Raw genomic sequence first — 18606 nt, 5'->3', positions numbered from 1 at the left:
AAATAAATGACTGGAAACAAGGAAAGAAATAAGCTGAAGACTGGCATGATGGAAATTTTGCTGCAATTGTTCAGTGAAAGTGAAATTGAGTTTGGGAGACGTCTCTTGACATGTGAGGTAACGTCATTCAAACTGGGATGAAAGAATGTCCTTTCTGACTCTAATGGATCGCTATTAAAACATGTTTCTACAAGTGTGAGCCTGTGAAGCAGCCCCTAAATTGGCTTAACTGTAGTCTCAAGAGATTAAAAGGCTGGGCAGCATAGGAAATGATAGTCATTTTGATGCAACGAATGATGTCCTTATGAGGTTGTGTGTAAGACATGTTGCAGATTCGCTTGAACTTGATCTGCGAGTGCACAACACTCTGTCCGAAGATTGTAGATACATCCTCACCATTGATATATCTCACTTGAACGCTTACAAATAATTTCATCAAAATGAAAATGGGAAATGATTTGAAAGATTGAAGTTGTGGTGTTAAATGATTTTGTTTTCTAGGTAGTGATCATGGAAGTGCAGGGTCTCAAGTCTTTAGCACCAAATCGCATTGTGTACTGTACAATGGAAGTGGAGGGAGGAGAGAAACTGCAAACTGATCAGGCTGAAGCTTCTAAACCAACGTGAGTGGCTTTGCAATTTTGTTTTGCATCTGCTGTGTATTAAGCCTGTCCTTTTTTGCCAGCTAAGTATTATATGCCTTCTCCAGACTGGGATTTAATGCTTCAGGATTGCAAAATTCACAAACATATGGGCACTCTCTGAAAGATTAAGGATTTCTGTCAATCCTGTGAATCTGCAGTACACATTATACAAAACATGTGTGCAATTACTGTTCCTTCATTTGTGAAGACTAATATAAGTGGAGAGGAGATGTTATCTGTGGATGTTATTTATATGAACTTCCAGAAGTCATTTGACAAGCTGGAGCTCTGACAAAGGGTCATCTAGACTCGAAACATTGGCTCTACTCTCTCTCCACTGATGCTGCCAGATCTGCTGAGATTTTCCAGCATTTTTCTGTTTTTGTTGTGGAAGAATGATAAGGATGGTTCCCCTTTTTCCACCTCGCAACTGACTGAAGATGGTGTGTTTTTTTTTGAAAGAGAAAGAAGTTTTTTAACCCTACATGTCAGAATTGACAAGAACAGATAAATGACAGGTTTTCTCGTAATTTTGTTTTTAAAAGGAAGATAATTTTTTATTATTCAATATATGAACAAATATCCAATCAGACCCACTTGCGCACTCTTGGATGCACAAACATACTCGAGAAAAGATTGCGATTACAAATGGTAACTTACACTTGGGTATAAGAAGTTCAGGCGCTCTTTGTCACATTTATTTTCCTCTGGGATGAAGACTGGGGAACGACTCGAGCCTGGAATCCATTTTTAGTCTCCTCCAGACAATTCTGGAGATTTAGAAAGATGTATTTGCTGTTGTCTATTCTTTGAAGTCACACATTTCTCTTGTCCCACTGGAGTTGAAGTGCAATTGAAGACCTTTGGTGAAACCTTGGTCTCAGAGGGAGAGGCCATGGTCAACCTGAATTCTCTGCCTCTGGGTGTTTCCTTGTCAGAACATTGTTCCTTCACTGGTCGAGATGAGTCTCCCATTCTGCCCCAAAATGTTGTGCCTTAGTAAGTCTCCTAAGGCAGAATTTTCCACTCCCGCCAAAGGTAGGCACGTGCAGAATATTCATCGATCCAAACGTCTGAATTCCATCAGCGGAAAAGCAAGTCAGAATTTCTCCCTCAGCACTTTCATGGCAGGCTAATGGTGAGTTGACTTTCCCACTGATCCATGCACGGAACCCTGTTTGCATAGATTACCATTCCATAAATACTTAATAAATATGCGAATCACTGAATCACATTCTCCCTCAAAATTACGTGTCATACTAGCAGGAAATTAGGCTGATCTGAATCACCACCAGATGCAGTCGCATGAAGAAGTCCACCATCACTTCACTCATGCCTTTGAGCTAAGAGCAGCATTTGCAGCCAACCTGCCACAGTGCTACTCTGAGTTGTCAGCGATACCAAAGGTAGTGTTGGGCAGGACTGGTAAAGGTGTGTAGTGGGTGCTGCTCACAGTGGGTGCCGCAGTTGTGCGGTGGGTGCTGCTCACAGTGGGTGCCTCGGGTGTGCGGTGGGTGCTGCTCACAGTGGGTGCCTCGGGTGTGCGGTAGGTGCTGCTCACAGTGGGTGCCTCGGGTGTGCGGTAGGTGCTGCTCACAGTGGGTGCCTCGGGTGTGCGGTGGGTGCTGCTCACAGCGGGTGCCTCGGGTGTGCGGTGGGTGCTGCTCACAGCGGGTGCCTCGGGTATGCGGTGGGTGCTGCTCACAGCGGGTGCCTCGGGTGTGCGGTGGGTGCTGCTCACAGTGGATATGGATTCAGGCAGCTGCCACTTAGGACGTTGATCTTTAGAGTTTAAGTTGGCATGATGCCACCAACCTGCTGATCAGATTGGGATACAATTGTGATACACTTGTGAAGTGGCAATGGTTGGAAGTGACTCTGATTGGGCTACTCAGTGTCCATTAAGGTGCCAGGTATGCTTTCTTCCCTTTTGAGGCCAACACGGTGTGGGCTTATTGGAGGTGACACCAGGCAGAAATACCAGCTCTGCAATCAGCTGAGACTATCCATCAGGGCACATTTAGCTGCCCAGAGAAAGATTAGTTAACCTTAAGTTCACTGGGAAGCTCATTGTATTCTAAGACAACTGCCCTTTTATACTTTGTATAAACCTCCATTCATGGAGGTTAATTATTTTTATGAATTTGAATCTGCTAGCTGCAAAGTTCAATGGCATCAGTGATTCCCATAAGATATCTGAGCATCTTTGTTTCATGATGTTTGACTGACACAGCCCTGTATCTACCTTTAGATTAGCATAACCAGGGATCACAAGAACATACTTCCTTACAAATCTGAATAGGATATGTGTATTTTTCAATCTTCATAGGCAGATCAAATGAATTGGATGAGGCAAAATATGGTTCAAGTCATAAGCTCCCTTACCTCACAGCAAGGTGAAATGTATAGAGCAATAGGTGGGACCAGACATTTAGTTCAAACAATACACTTTACATTACTGTATTGCTCCTACCAATGGCTCGTTCCTGTCGCCACATCATACTTGACATCAGTATGAACTGGACTAATCAAATGTCAGGAATTAAGCAACGTCATCTACTCATTGAGATCAGATTGCAGGCAAACACTTCACGTCTTGTTAGCTGCTCTTTTATAATCATAGTACAGTGTCTATTCCATGTTTATTATTTCCTGTTTGCTAACCATGTTTGTTCCAATGACAGATAACAGCATAGATATATTGTGGCCTTGATGTCTAATGACACTTACTTTCAGAAGGATATTAATGTTTGCAGCATCATTGCTGCTGATTGCCTGATTTTGTTTGATGGCTGAGTAATAGGGACTAACAGTGCAAGTGTGCATTAGGAATGTTTTCATAGTCATCGAGTTATCACAACATTCAAGTGCAAAGTGGGTGGATTAAGTTGCATTAAACAGTGTGAGCTTTCAACTGCACACTGAATTGCCCATTAGAAAATTTCCAGAGGTTAATTTGATCATATTTTTGTCATTGCAGCTATCGGTTTTTGTCCATGTTAAAAGCAGCATGCTACTAATCACTGCATTACATTTCCAAACAAAGGCATCAGCAGACTTGCAATGTTCAGAAAATATTAACAAAGGTTGTTTCTTTGCCAACACATTGGAAGGCAGGGTGAGTCACTTCCAGTGTTAATGGAACAACCTTATTATTAATAGTTCCACTTTTATTTTTGTACAATATGCCCAAAGAACAGTTATCAGCGCTCAAGGCTGTACTCTCAGATGCAACCCACTCTTACCCTCTTTGTTTTCTGTTTGACATTCTAGCAGAAGGATCTTGTTGAAAATGAAAACCAAAATCATCAGCATATATTTCCAATGGACAATGTCCTGTGATCGCCTTCTTTCAGAAGAGTGTAACTAAAGAAATGTTGTATTCCTGGATATGTGTGGTGGTTAAGCTCGCTCCACAGAAGAGGCAATAATTGTGTATTGCTCATATTTAATGCATTTGAATCCCATCTTTATTCAGGCCAGGTTGCGTGACAGTTTAGTTAGAAGCCTACATATTACTGTCAGCAATCTTAGCAGACTTATGTATAATATACATATATTTGCTCATTTATTGAAGGCATTCATCCATTTAATATATAATTCATGCATTTGTTGAAATGACAGACAAAAGAATGCCTCTTGGGCATATGAACTGCTAATAACACTATCATAGATTTCAAACCTTAACCTTGACAAATAATTTGCATTTATAGAACTACCACCTTGTTAAATATAACTGTAATCTAGATAGTTTTTAAAAGAGCGTGTGCAGGGCAGATGAAAAAGAGACTAGATTAAGTCAATCTACTTTAAATATCAGAAATCAGAGTAGCCTATAAGGAAATGATCAAATAAATCTATGAATTAATCAGTATGCAGGTGTTAGACTGCTTGGATTCTTATTTATCATATCCCAATAAAGTATATTTTCTTTTCCAGTGTCTGGTGGGGATTTTCCTCAGCTTTCCCATCACCAAGAGTTCCACTCAGGAACTGACACAGGCACAATGGGCGAAATGTTGACTCCTCTTGTGCTGCATTATTCTGCAATTTTATGAATCAGGCAGGATGATATTCTAAGTAGCAGAGCTAAAGGGTCTGACCTCAGTATTTTTCTCGCTGGTGGCTGGCGGAGGTATGTGCAGAGTAGGATTTCTGGTCCATTTCCTCCCCCTCCACACCCTCGTTTGCCATTTCCCAGCCTCATCCAAGTCACCTCCAACATTGCCATTTCAGAAGGCCCTGGATCTGTGTCCCATCTGATCATCAGGTTGGTTGGCATCGTGCCAATTTAAACCCTCAGACAAAGTCCTCAGCGGCAGCTGCCTGAATCCATATCTACATGAGCAGCACCCATTATGCACCCCAGGCACCCTCTGTGAGCAGCACCCGCTACACACCCAAGGTACCCATTTTGTGCAGCATCCATTGCACACCCAAGACATCCCTTGTGAGCAGCCCCACCATGTCAGCAGGAATGATCACCAGTGTCAGAAATGCTGAGAACTTGTTTGAGCTCTCACCTGCTGCCTTCAATTGTCCTGCTGGCTTATCTTCACTAAACTCTGCAGGAAAAGAATCGATGTAATCTTTGGGGATATGTGGCTCCCTTAAGGTCTTTGTGTCCCTGCCGATGCAGCTGCAGCATGGACCAGAACTTGCCGATGGTCATTGACATACTTCTGTTTCCTGATCAGGGTCATGCTAGAGTTGGAGCAGCAGATAGAGGTCCTGCCCTGATCCTATAGAGACAATGAAAGCAAATCCAGCCTATTTTGGTGCTTATTGACAATGCTGAGAAGTCAAAGCCCTGAAGTTGGTTGGAAATTGGGCCTCGTGCTTAATTGGTGAGGTTCAAACACCAATTGAGAACCTGGAGGCAATTTGACCAGGGTTGATTTGGGCTAATTCATGGGCTGACAATCGTCCATGTGAGTGTTTTGGAGCCAGTAAGAACACTTCTGCTAATAACTGCAAAATCATGAAACCTGCCCAGGCAGTGATCTTTACCCTTCAGGATCAGTGACCACCTGAATATGGGAGTCAGAGTCTACTAGCACCATGGCATTGCACGTAGAGATCTAGGCGGCTATACAGTTTCCTCCAACACTGTGGGGAAACTGCAAAATCAATGAACTGCCATGCCTTTCAAACCTCTGTTGCTTTCCTGTGGGAAAAGTAATGAGACTGTCTGCCCTGGTGAGGAAAGCATCAGAGTATTGACTGATGTTGAAAACATACCTGTAGTTGCTTGGAAGAAGCCAGAAATATCAAGGTTCACAGAGACAGTGATCCCAACCAATACCAGCAATGCTGTCCTGAAGGTGGCAATTGTATGTCAAGTAGCACAACTGCATCCAGGCAAGTTCTATACATAATTGAGTCTCAATTTAAAGAATGGAATTTTCACCTATTCTCATTTCCAAGTGATTTATAATGATTACAGTGATTTCCCAATGCATTCACTTTATGCTGGACAAAAGGATCAGCCGGTGTAAGCCGACTTAGGCCCAAGCAAAACCCTGTTTGATTTCCTGATCTCCATATGCATGAGTCATGTGATCATGGCTTTCGATGTGTTCAGATCCTCCATGTTGGAGCAGGTGGACATCTCTCATGTCTCTCTATTTGTCATCCTCCGCTCTGTAATGCGTGGAATGGGGTGGCTGATGCTCTTTAAGGCAGAAGAGGGGAGTATGTGGTGTTCTCTGGCTAGGGAGAAGCAGGTAGAACATGCACCTGATTTTGCCAAGATACTCGGCTTACCTAAGCTGCAGGGTACCATAAACTATGCACACGTGGCTTTAGTATTGCTGAGAAAATAGATTTTTTTCGTCAAATCTTTTGATTTTGCTCCCATCAGGACATTTCGTAAGAATATAAATGCAAATTTATATGTGTACGTAGAGAATACTGATTGGTTGGCAAGTGGACTGATTGGTAGAGACATTGCCATGGAGAATGCACTAGTTGATAGTGACTGGCAGTTAACTGCCAAGCAAGGTTTGAAATTTAAGTCAGGCAGCTTGACTCTGGTGTAAAGATGTCCTAAGGAATGAACCAATGAAAGTTGTCACCTATATTGTATAGCCAATACAGACACAATGGCTAGAATTTTATGATTCCGCCTGCCTTGGAAATCAGAGCGGATGGGGGGCTGACCATGGAAAAGTCCATTAACAGGATTTTACAGTTTCGGGATGAGCGAGGCCATAAAATCCCACCTGTTGTGTGTACATGTTCTTTCTGTCTGCAAAGAACAGGGTCCTGTGCATTAATTTATGTAGCTTCCAATACATATAAATGAGTCACATTGCAAGCCTGACTGGCAATCTTGGTTATCAGTGTAATTCTTAGCACTCTGAGGATTATTTGGCAAATGTTGTCCAATTTCAGAATCACATCTAATGTCGGACACTTTCATTTTACGAGCACAGTTTGGTTGGGTACGGTCTGTACCTTGCCTGTTACGTTTGATATGATCCACCGCCAGTCTTTGGGACAAATTATCTACATACCAACATCACATTGGCACTAAAATTCATGTACCACGTTACACATTTTTGGCTTGATGGCAGCATCCAGTTAGTGACAAATACTAACCACGTAGCTACTGCATAGTAACAGCGTAAAACAGCTAGCTTCACCTGCTCCTCGTATTTTTTGGCATATTTTGTTTTTCCAGGATTATCTGAGGAGACTGGTCACTTTTCAGGGCTGGAAGTAATGACCTCAGGCCCGTCCATGAGCTTGCATGAAATAGAGCGTGAAATAATTTGATCAGGCTAGCAATTATCCCTCAGGGTGTCTTTGGGCTCTATTCCATCATCAAGCTTGTATGGTGAGCAAATGGCTTGGGCCCTGTTGCAGCCACACCACTGACTTAGTCATGGTCACTTCACTGATAGCTAACACTATCTTCTGTCTGGAACTGAGGACAAGCAGTCATACTTGCTTTGTTTTCAAGAAGCAGTTAGATTTAGCTCTTGAGATTAAGGGGATCAAAGAATATCGGGGACAGGCGGGATCAGGCTGTTGCGTTGGATGGTCAGCCATGACCATAATGAATGGCGAAGCAGGTTCAAAGGACTGAATGGCCTACTTCTGTTCCTATTTGATATGTTTCTATGACTGACCCCTGCTGGCCGGATGTAGCTGTGAGTGCCACAAGAGAGAGGAAAACATTTCAATGAGTGGAATGTGTTTGGGCTATCATCGTTGAATAGCTAGAGTGTGTGTAAGTTAAGAGATATGGGCATGAGGCTTACAGCAGTGTTAAGTGTACTATAATGAACTGAGGCAATGAATGTTAGATATTAGACGTGTTAGATCGAGAATGCTGAGGGTGAGTGAATGGAACAGCATGAGAGACTGGTGCTTTATTTATAAGGATATAACATTTGAAGATGCATTCACTGGCCTTGACCTCTCATGAAGGCATTAAACTACTTGCACTGCACTCAGATTATCAGAGCTAGACTGTTTGCATTAGCAGTGATGGCTCTCTGCCCCACTGCCTTTTCAGTGTCTGTCTGAAGGGGCCTTCCTGTGAGACTTTTTCCCTCTCCGCCTCCTGCAACAAGGCCTCCAAGTGCTGCATCAGTGAAGCTTGCAACACACACTCAGCCCTGTTGTGCCATTTTCACTCTGACTCCTGTTGAGTAGATCTTCCCCAGCCACTTCCAGCAGATGCAGGCTGGCTTTAAATAGTGCAGGTTCACTTTAGTTGGTGCAGCCGCTCAGCAATGTACTTCATGCTGGGCTGCTTGCTACTGCTATTAATTAGCAGTCATCACAACGTTTACGTGCTGCCTCCATTGCAATCACAGATCCTGAGCCCTGTGCCGACTTTTGGACCTTGTCAAATTTTTTTCCCCTCAATGTTTTGAGACCGATTTACCATTTTACTGAACCACTGCGGATTTCCTCGGTATTTTAAATCATTGGTATTGAAACAGTGCTTAAAATGTGAAACTTGCTGCTACATGGAGGAGTGGAGACAAATAATGTGGATGCATCAGAAAGAATGCCAAAATAGGAACATAGGAATAGGAGTAGGCCTTCCAGCCCCTTGAGTCTGTTCCACCATTCAGTAAGATCATGGCTGACCTGTGGTCTAACTCCATAATCCTGCCTTTGGCCCATATCCGCAATACCTTTGCTTAACAAAAATTAATCTATCTCAGATTTAAGGTTAGAATAATACATGAAAGAGAAAGGAGTAGAAAGATCTATTGCTGGGATGAAGTAAAGTGGAAGATGGCTTGGGTGGAATAGAATTACTGCATTGATTGAATGGGCCAATAGTCCCAAGTCTGTGCTACAAATACTCTATGATGTGAGGTAAATACCCCTTTTATTGTCATCTGAGCTTTTATTTTCTGTTTGTGAGGACTCATTTCAAAAGTGTAACAGTTTCACACTGTGAAAGTGGCCTGCCTGATAGTTCACATAAACCATGATTTTAGTCTCTAGGATTTGTTTTTCTGTGTGAGCTGGAAAGGGTTTGAAACTCCCCAGAGCCTGTAATTTCATGAAATTTCTTAATGGGTCTTGCCAGACTCATGCTGTTTTAACCTGTGATTGTCTTCACTTATATTTACTTGCTTCCAAATCAGAAAAGTTATTCCGATTATTCATAACATGCAAGGACATAGCTTGAACTTTGGGTAACATAGCACTTTCAGGCATCATTACATTATGGATTGAGTCTTTGAAGTGGCAAAAGTAGGAAGTGTCCTCTGCTGCAGAGCGCTTGAGGGTCATTGGCACCTTAGTCCCTCATTACTGCAGGCAATTCAGGACTAAACACATTTCATGGAACTTTGTCATTGATAAAGTCATCACTTTTTGTGGGTTGAGTGTACCGTGCAATGCAGATGTGCCTAGCGATCAATTATGTTGCATACTGATATCCTGTGATAATATCCAGAATGAATCTGTTGAATTATATCTCTTCACGTTTTCAGTGAATATTATCTTTGAGTTTTATTAGTCTTTAAACTCAGCAGTCACTACTTCCCCATTGCTTGCAAATGGGGCGACAAAAATAACTCGTGTGTAAACAGTGTCTTCTATCCATAAAAATATTTAAAGTCACTTCACAAGTGTATAATTGGACAATAATTGACTGTGCCACTGCGTGAAATGTTAGGATAGGTAACTAAAGGTTTTGTTAAAGTGGTAGGTTTTAAGAAGGGGCTTAAAGGAGGAGATTTATTGGCTGTGGCATTTCTCCAAGGCAACAGCTTCATTCTGTTCCTTCCTCATTCAGTTGTCCTTGAGCCTGTCCATTGATTTGTATGAAATCAGATCTGTGAGAAGCGGGGAGGTTGTGAAACTTTATGTAATATCTTTGGCAATCCAATCTACCAGCATGTTGGAGCCTGACAAGAGAGCTTGTTGTACACTAAAGCCCAAGGCCATGATAACAGCTGCCTGAACGTTCACGAGGGAAACCCTGACAGGATTCAAAAGTCCAGATTCAATTGCAAATGTCACTGGAAATGGAATAAAGTTTTAAAGTTTTTAATTTCTTATTGTCACAAGTAAGCTTGCATTAACACTGCCATGAAGTTACTGTGAAAATCCCCTAGTCGCCACACGACAGCACGTGTTCGGGTAAGCTGAGGGAGAATTTAGCATGGCTAATGCACCTAACCATCTCTTTTAGAGTGTGGGACAAAACCGGAGCACCCAAGGAAACCCACACAGACATGGGGAGAACATGCAGACTCTGCACAGATGGTAACCCAAGCCGGGAATCAACCCCAGGTCTCTGGTGCTGTGAGGCAGCAGTGCTAACCACTGTACCACAAATTGACTGCCGCCGTGACGATCAGTTTTGCACAGACACGGATAATGGACTTTTCCACAATCAGAACTGGACCTTGTAGGGTACTGTGTCCAATATAAAAGTACTGCAGAAAATAATACATTTTACGTTGCAATCTTTAATATTCTGCTTTAATGAGAGTCTATCACTGTAATTTCCCATTAAGCATATGATATTGGCTTCATTCTAAAAAATTGAAAGGCCGGCTCTGGGTCCACATAGAACTTCACTTGCCGGCCTTTTATTTTGCCTAATTCATCCTTGAAGATGCTCTCTTCATCAATTCGAACAGTCCTCCTTTCTGTACTTGGAAAATCTCAATCCAATTTAACTTCATTTTCTTCAGCCAATTGTGGCTGAGAAGGCTTTGTCCTTCACCTGTCGCTATAATCACTGGGAGTTGGGCAGACTATTGTTCGCAGCTTACAGATACCATTGCAGTGCCCACTAATTTATTGCTTCTTCAGTATAAGTTGTTAACCTGGTCACAATACTCTTCAAATTCAATTGCTGAACTCCTCTCAAGTACCAATATGAATGCTTACCTATCGTAGTAGCTGATGTCCCATATCAACTTTCATCTCAAGAGGCTTCCCATTTACCCAAAGCATGACAGTAATGGGGGCTATCTTGCCCGCTTTTATATTAAGCAGAGTGAATATTTAAGTCGTTGGTGGTAGACTCTTCCACATTGCATACTAGTGACAGATTGTTTAATCGGCTACTCAATATAGACTTGACTTGGATCTGCACCAGTGCCTTAAGTGGCTTCTCCAATGACAAAAAAAAGTCAGCCTACTTATTCTTGCAGGATTGAGGGGAATGGTTACCTACATATCGGTAACATTCCGCTTCAAGCTTTGATTGATAGCCTTGCCTTGTTTGTAGCTGAAATTATTTCCTGCCTCATGGCTACCTCTTCAGTTTTTGCACCATTGCTTTTTAGTTTCCTGCCCTAACTGGTGAACAGTGACATTTTGCACACTCTGAATCTCTGGTGTACCTTTGTTAACACTTTCCACTGCCTGTGCTATCCCCATCACTCACTTAAAATTAATATGGACCTTTGCAAGTAATTTCCATTGAATCGCCTCATTATTCATCCTGCAGACTAACCTGTCTCATAACACATTATTCAAGGTGGCTCCAAAATCACTATACTCCGATATCTGTTTCAGTTTAGTAATATTATCGTTTTGCCTGGGCCTCACCGCATTGAATTAAACTTCAGTCTCTGGAGTATGAGTGGTGGCTTAGGCTGGAAATGTGACTTCACCAATTCCGTGAGCGCAACAAGTGATTTGGAGTTAAGCACATTGGGGCTGTGAGACTGTGAATTAGATTATAAATTTGGGTTCCACATGGACGTGGGAGAATTGCCTTGTTCTTCGCCTCAATCACTTGGAACTAATACCCAAAGTGACCTATGTATTGGGTCCAGTTCTCTGCAGAGATGTCAAATGGATCTACCTGTTCCAAGAGGGGCATCTTGGTTAGTACTCTTTTCTATTTTCAACTTTACTCAGCATCAATATAACACACTCACAGTCTGACAATCTTCCTTTTCATCTTTGTTGCTAAATGTAAAGATGTTCATTCACCAGTTGGGGAAAACACAACTTGTTTATTTACAGGTTAAAAGTATACAGAGTCTTGCAGCCTCATGGCTGCAATCAGCTGTTGAGATGACTGAGAGTACAGAAGCCCACGCTTACCAGGGTGATCCTGCATCCTGCTCACTGATAGGGTCCTCAGGTTATGTGACCCTTACTCTACAGATTTACCATTAAAGAGATAATCGGTACAGAACAAATGTTGCCGAGCATGGTAATGCTGCACCATTGTTTTTCTGAACATATATGTACATATAGTTATTATGGGGAGAAAGAGAATAACAGAAAAAGGGTGATGAACCTAACTCCATCCATTCCCCATTGATCTACAATGATTTCTGCAGTTCCTTCCTGAAAGTTAAGCATGGCAATCAAGTCGAGGGATATAACTCTTCCAGCAGTATCAGTGTGAAAATTTTGGAAATCTCAAGAAAATAAATCATAACTTCCAATTGTCTGTCTGTATCTATCAGAAAATGGGTTGAGATCATGTTTTTGAATTTGAATAACTTCTTCAGGGAACACCTAGTTTGATGAGATTTCCAATGGTATTTGCTGCTGGACATTGTCCTCTGTTAAAACATGTAAAGAAAAGAAGGAACAAAGCAGTTGTTTTGTGTATGGTCCCAGTTAATGTGCAACAACGTCAGGGGAACACTTGGTGACATTAACACTTTGCCCAGCTGCTTGGCACAGGAAATGTTGCACAGAATTTGGGTAGCTGATTTTATGAATTTCTATCTCCGAGTGTTGTAAACATTGGTGGCACAGTGGTTAACATTACTTCCTCACAGCGCCAGGGACTCAGGTTCAATTCCGGCCTCGGTCACTGTCTGTGTGGAGTTTGCACTTTCTCCCCGTGTCTGCAAAGGTTTCCCCCGGGTACTCTGGTTTCCTCCCACATTCCATGGGTGGGTTAGGTGGATTAGCCACCTTAGTGTCCCTTAGTGTCAGGGGTAAATGCATGGGGTTATGGGGATAGGACCTGGCTGGGATTGTGGTTGGTGCAGACTTGAAAGGCCGAATGGCATCCTCCTGTACTGTAGGAGTTCTATGATTCTATGAGTTGGATATCATCTTCTCCTAGACATCATTGATGGGGTAAAGCACTGGAGTACTGAAGAGAGCAACTCTCCTTTTATCACACCTCCAGCAGCATATGCTTCAGTTTGGTATCTGTAAATTATACTGCTCTTCCTTCTCTAAATCTTCACTTTTAAAATTTCAGCCTGTATCCCTTTAAATTTGCAGTAGATGAATGCCTTTTAAATATATGGTGCAGTGTCTTTAGCAACTGCTGTACCAGCGCATAGTTCCCACCTTCCCAGCTGACAGCAGGCTCAAATTGTACTGAGAACTTGGGATGGGATTGGAACTTACAGCATAAAACTTGCAGCTCAATTGGATGTGCTAGATTTGAACAAGTGCAAATTACACATTGCACAACTATGGATGCCTCCACACCAAGCACATGAAAGAAGTCTGCAATCCTCGACCATGCTTATGTCACAAACAGAACTTGTGTGTATTCTTGTTCACTGCCTGTCATCAAAACGTCTTTATGCAAAGGGTATGTTTTCTTACCCTGAGTGCTCACCCGATTAAATAATTTCAGCAGCAGGCTTTTTGGGAGCTTCACAAATGAAGATTGGATACAGATGAAGGTTAAATAAGACGTTTAACACTTATCTCAGTCTTTTTGTGGCTGCCCTGTAGCTTTCGAGATGAAGTTGATGCTTTGGTTAAAGTGAAGGTTTTGTCAGGCAGAGGATTCTCAGTAGCCTGTGGGGCTTCTTGTAGTCAAATTTCCCGGAGGTTGGTTTTCATGTGAGCTTGAGGTTGGAAAAGGTTGAGGGAGTCCTTCTCCCACTTTCATGGTTTGCTGTTTATTACCTAGGTTGCTTCGATGACTTTCAGCTGATTTGATGGCTTTCTCGTGGAACTCTGTCCGCAGAACAGCTTGTTGCTGCTTTTTTTTAAAGCAGGCAACAAAATGGTTTCTTCATTATGTAACTTTCACAAGTTCAAAGTCCTTTCCCAAGTAGGATGTTTAGTTAGGTCAATTCTTCATCCTTTGATATGAATTTCGCACCTTGAGTGACTGACATAGCCAGTATCTTTTTATTTGAAAAACCTATTCAATTTGATAATACACTTCTAAATTAGTTCCAGGAAAGGCAATTAGTCCAGAAGGTTCCTTTTGTTTTCTCTTGATACAGGGGAATAGTTTCAACCCAGAAGAGAAGTCAAGTGATCCTTGGCAACAATCGTTTTGCAGTCTTTTGTGTTTAGTTTTAAAATATAAAACTTACACTACCAAGTTTGTGAATTATTCTGCACTTTTCAGACATGGGAGAAGGTCTGATTTAATATATTACTCTCAAGTATGTTTGTTTTGCCTAATGCCTGAGAAGTTATCATTAGAATCTGGTTGCTTGGCAAAAAGTCACAATCCTTCCTACTACATAGATTTGCACAGAGTTTACAGCACAGAAACAGGCCATTTGGCCCAACTGGTGTTTGCTAGTGACCTTTCTCCCAGCATACTTCATCTAATACCATCCAAACACCCTTCTAATCCTTTCTCCCACGTATGTTAATCCAACATCCTTTTACAGGCAACTGTGATATTCACCTCAAGTACTTCCAAGATCCACTTTCCAACTGAGTGGTGAAGAAGGTGCACCTAAAGGCTTTATCGGATTTATGACTCATCATCATACATTTATAGCCCCTGATTTTGGATGCTCCACTGGGGGCAATATCTTTTCTAAATCTACCCTATCAAACTGAATTATAAAGACCACTGCTAGGTCACCACTGAACCGGCTAACAGAAAAGAGCATCAGCCTGCCAAGTCTTTCCTGATAATTAAAATCTTAGATCTATGTAAATCCCTTTTGCATCTTTCTGTAGCTCTGTATCCTTTTGTAATATGGAAAGCAGATCTGTTCACAGTTTTCTAAGTGCTCCGAGGTTTTGATACAAGGTTAACATAACCTCCAATACAAAAACAAACCAGTGCAGATGCTGGAAATCTGAAATCAGTCAGGATGCTGTACAAACTGACTGGCACGGTGGCACAGTGGTTAGCATTGCTGCCTCACAGCGCCAGGGACCCGAGTTCAATTCCGGTCTCAGGTGACTGTGTAGAGTCTGCATGTTCTCCCCATGTCTGTGTGGGTTTCCTCTGAGTGCTCCGGTTTCCTCCCACACTCCAAAGATGTGCGGGTTAAGTGGATTGGCCATGCTAAATTGCCCCTTAGTGTCAGGAAGATTAGCAGGGTAAATATGCAGGGTTATGAGGATGGGGCCTGGGTAGGATTGTTGTCGGTGCAGGCTCAATAGACCAAACGACCTCCTTCTGCACTATAGGGATTCTATGAAACTCAGCAGAAATGAGGAGAGAAGCAGGTAACATTTCAGGTTGATGACATTTCAGCAGAATTGGAAATTTTTGTTTTAAACTTTATTCCAATCCAATCAAGTCAAATTAAATCCAATTCAGAGTCCCAACAAGTTGGGACATTCCCGACCCAAGCTGACAAGACAGGGCTCTCACCACCTGTCTTGGGCCTGACCTACATGATCCAAACTGATTGGAGTAGGTGTAGCTCTCCTCCAAGGCTTGATCTAATTTGCATTTTAGCCAAAAGGCCGAGATGCCGCTTTTAAAAATTGCTTCAAATGAAGCTAAATTGTAACCTATTGACTTCAACCAAGCACAACATGTTGATACTACACTTGATCTTAGCCAAAAGGCCAAGAAGCAGAATTGGAAATTGCTTCAGATGCTGTTGTTATCTGATGCACCAACCTCTACCTAGCAGAGGCTGAATGCAAAATCTCTGACACTTGCTCCTACCTTCTATGGTCCCACAACTGAACATTCAGTCATCATTCCCAGGAATGTCACTGACTTGATTCCCTCTGAATATCTTCCCTCCTCAAAATCTCCTCATAGACCCCAATCATAAGCAGACCACTTCTACCTCCTTCCCACAAAGAGCTTGATCTGAGTAAACCCATCATTTCTGCCTCCTCCTACCTCATTGAACTGTTTTCTTCTTATTTCAAATCTATCTCTCTCCCTTTGTCCAGTCTCTTCTCACCCGCAACCATGACCGTTCCGATGTCCTCCAATTTAATGGTTTTCAGTTTTCTGGCCCCAGCTGTCTCCATCTCATCATAGATATCCTGGGCGGAATTCTCCAGTCTCACACGCCCCATACAGCGGCCAGTGAGAACGGAAAATTTGGCGCTCAGAAAAATCTCCATTCACAGTAGCACAGTAGATTCCCAACCACGGACAAGGTTGGGGAATCTGGCCCCCATCTCTACATTTTCATCCACCAAGTCAGCATGAGTTTCCTTGAATGAAAGGCCATCAAACCCCCATCTGTTATCATCTTCCTTCATCAGGCTGAATTTGTGCTCATATTGAACAGATTATTTTTCATCTCTTTCATATAAATGTTGTTGATCTGGGTATCCTCAAGGGTCTTAGTTTCACTTGCCTTTTTTTTTGGTTATGTAGAATGCTCTCTGTTCAACCCTAGTCAGGTTACCTCCCTCAACTCTATTCCTGACGTACTGATCTCTGTACTGGTGCCATTTCATGTTCTCGCCCTGGACTGGACAACTTGTTTCTAATTTCCACTATTTCCACACCTTTAAACAGTTTACCTCTGATTCCTTTTCTCCTCAACTTTTTTACCTACATTTCTGGGAATAGACCATCAACAAATGTTCACTGTAAGCCCATTAATCCACCAGCTATCCAACTGACTGCACTTTATCACACCCAATTCCCTTTACAAACCCTATTCCATTTCCTGAATTTCTCCAGCTCCATCACATCTGCACTTCAGGTATGTCCTTTTCCTTAAAGCCAGGATCCCCTGCATTGTGGTTGACTGGTCCCTCAACCTTTGCCATTCTAAGGGTTTACTTCTGCTCCTATTTTCTACTTCCTTCACTTTTGTTCTTCCCCCTTTTGCCCACCCAGGTTAGGGTTCCCTTTGGTCTCACCTTCCACCCCCATTCTCTGTATTCAACAGATCACCTTCCAGCATTTCTGCCACCTCCAGCATGATACCACCACCAAACACATTCTTGTCATACCCTGGTCTATTCTCCACAGTAATCCCAATAGCATCTTTCCGTACAAGCACAATAGATGCTTGTAGTCCAAAGATGCGCAGGTTAGGTTGATTGGCCATGCTAAAATTGCCCCTTAGTGTTCTGAGATGTGTAGGTTAGAGGGATTAGCAGGTAAATATATAGGGGTATGGGGTAGGGAATGGGTGGAACTGTGGTCAGTGCAGACTCGATGAGCCGAAGGGCCTCTTTCTGCGCTGTAGGGTTTCTGTGATTTCTTTCTATGATGCAACACCTTTACCTTCTCTTTTCTCACTGTTCAAGGCAACAAGTGGTCTTTTCTTGTTCTTTCAATTTAGTAAACTATATTCAGATAGCACAGGCATATTGATGTTGGTGAGACAAAGGCAGATTGTTTTTAGTGATTCCTCCTTTCAGTCTGTGAGCATGACCTTGAATTTCTGGTCACATATTGGGCTGAATTTTCCCGTCCCAACCATCACAGGAATCGTAGTGGGCAGGACACGGACCATCTAACCTTGGGCAGGACTTTCCGGCATTGGGGCGAATACGGCCCGAAAATCCCAGCCATCGTGTTATTTCTTCATCTTGCTCCTACTTTGTGTACACAGCCTACCGTGATGCTCCAGTGTAGTTCAGTGAAAGCTGAGGGCCAAAGCATTTCATCTTTTGACTTGGTTGGGCTCAACAATTTTAGATCGTAATCTCATTTTGCCTCATTCTTTACTGGTTTTGTTTTTTCCCCTCTTTGCTTTCTCTTTGTTCCCTTCTTTACTCATCATTTGCTCATCATTCTATCAGTCAGATTTCATTTAGACACATCATTTTCTTTACTTGTTCCATTACCATTCCTTTCTGCCTTGTTCCACCAGCACTTTAGTCATTTAATCTCTACTGTTTATTGCTGACCTTCCCTTTTGTTCTCTGTCCTCCCCTCCGCCTGCTTCCTTTGCTAAAAGCCTCTTACATCTCTCAGTTCTGATGCAAGATCATTGACCTGAAACATTAATTCTGCTTCACTGTCCACAGATGCTACCAGACCTGCTGAGTATTTCCTGTTCTTATTTAGCATAACTTCCCTTTTTTTTTCAGTTATCTTCATCTAGAAATGAACACCAGTATTTTCTTTGCATTTGTTGGCCTTTCAAATTTACATTGCTCTACATAATGATTTGTAAATCTGTATCCCTTAATTCCTTTGCTCCTTTAGCTCATTTAGTCTGTGAGCTTCCAAGCAGACATGGCCCCCTTGGCTCTCCTGCAAAAGTGAACCATCTCACGTTGATCTGTATTGAAGTTAATTTTCCATTTACATTCTCATTCTGCATTTACACCCATGTACTCCACTGTGGTAACTGAATTCCATCCTTGCAGTAATTGGGTCATCCCTGAA

General features: G+C 42.3%; 1 protein-coding gene and 1 non-coding gene across 11 annotated transcripts in view; one reads left to right on the top strand and one right to left on the bottom strand.

Moving 5' to 3' along the window:
* The window catches only part of cadpsa (Ca2+-dependent activator protein for secretion a), a 513784-nt gene that overhangs the window by 195369 nt on the left and 299809 nt on the right, over nt 1–18606 (top strand). For all 10 annotated transcript variants that reach the window (XM_080183112.1, XM_080183098.1, XM_080183090.1 and 7 more), the window contains exon 6: nt 502–623. In XM_080183112.1, coding sequence (XP_080039238.1) covers nt 502–623 — 122 coding nt within the window. The remainder of the gene's footprint in view (nt 1–501; nt 624–18606) is intronic.
* LOC145341617 (U2 spliceosomal RNA) lies at nt 15676–15866 on the bottom strand. Its single transcript, XR_013886389.1, has one exon. It is a non-coding gene; the product is annotated as a U2 spliceosomal RNA (small nuclear RNA).

This window comes from Carcharhinus amblyrhynchos, chromosome 3 (assembly GCF_965287045.1).
Source record: "Carcharhinus amblyrhynchos chromosome 3, sCarAmb.v2.hapA, whole genome shotgun sequence".
Classification (NCBI taxonomy): Eukaryota; Metazoa; Chordata; class Chondrichthyes; order Carcharhiniformes; family Carcharhinidae; genus Carcharhinus; species Carcharhinus amblyrhynchos.
This window is presented reverse-complemented; position numbering and strand designations above follow the sequence as displayed.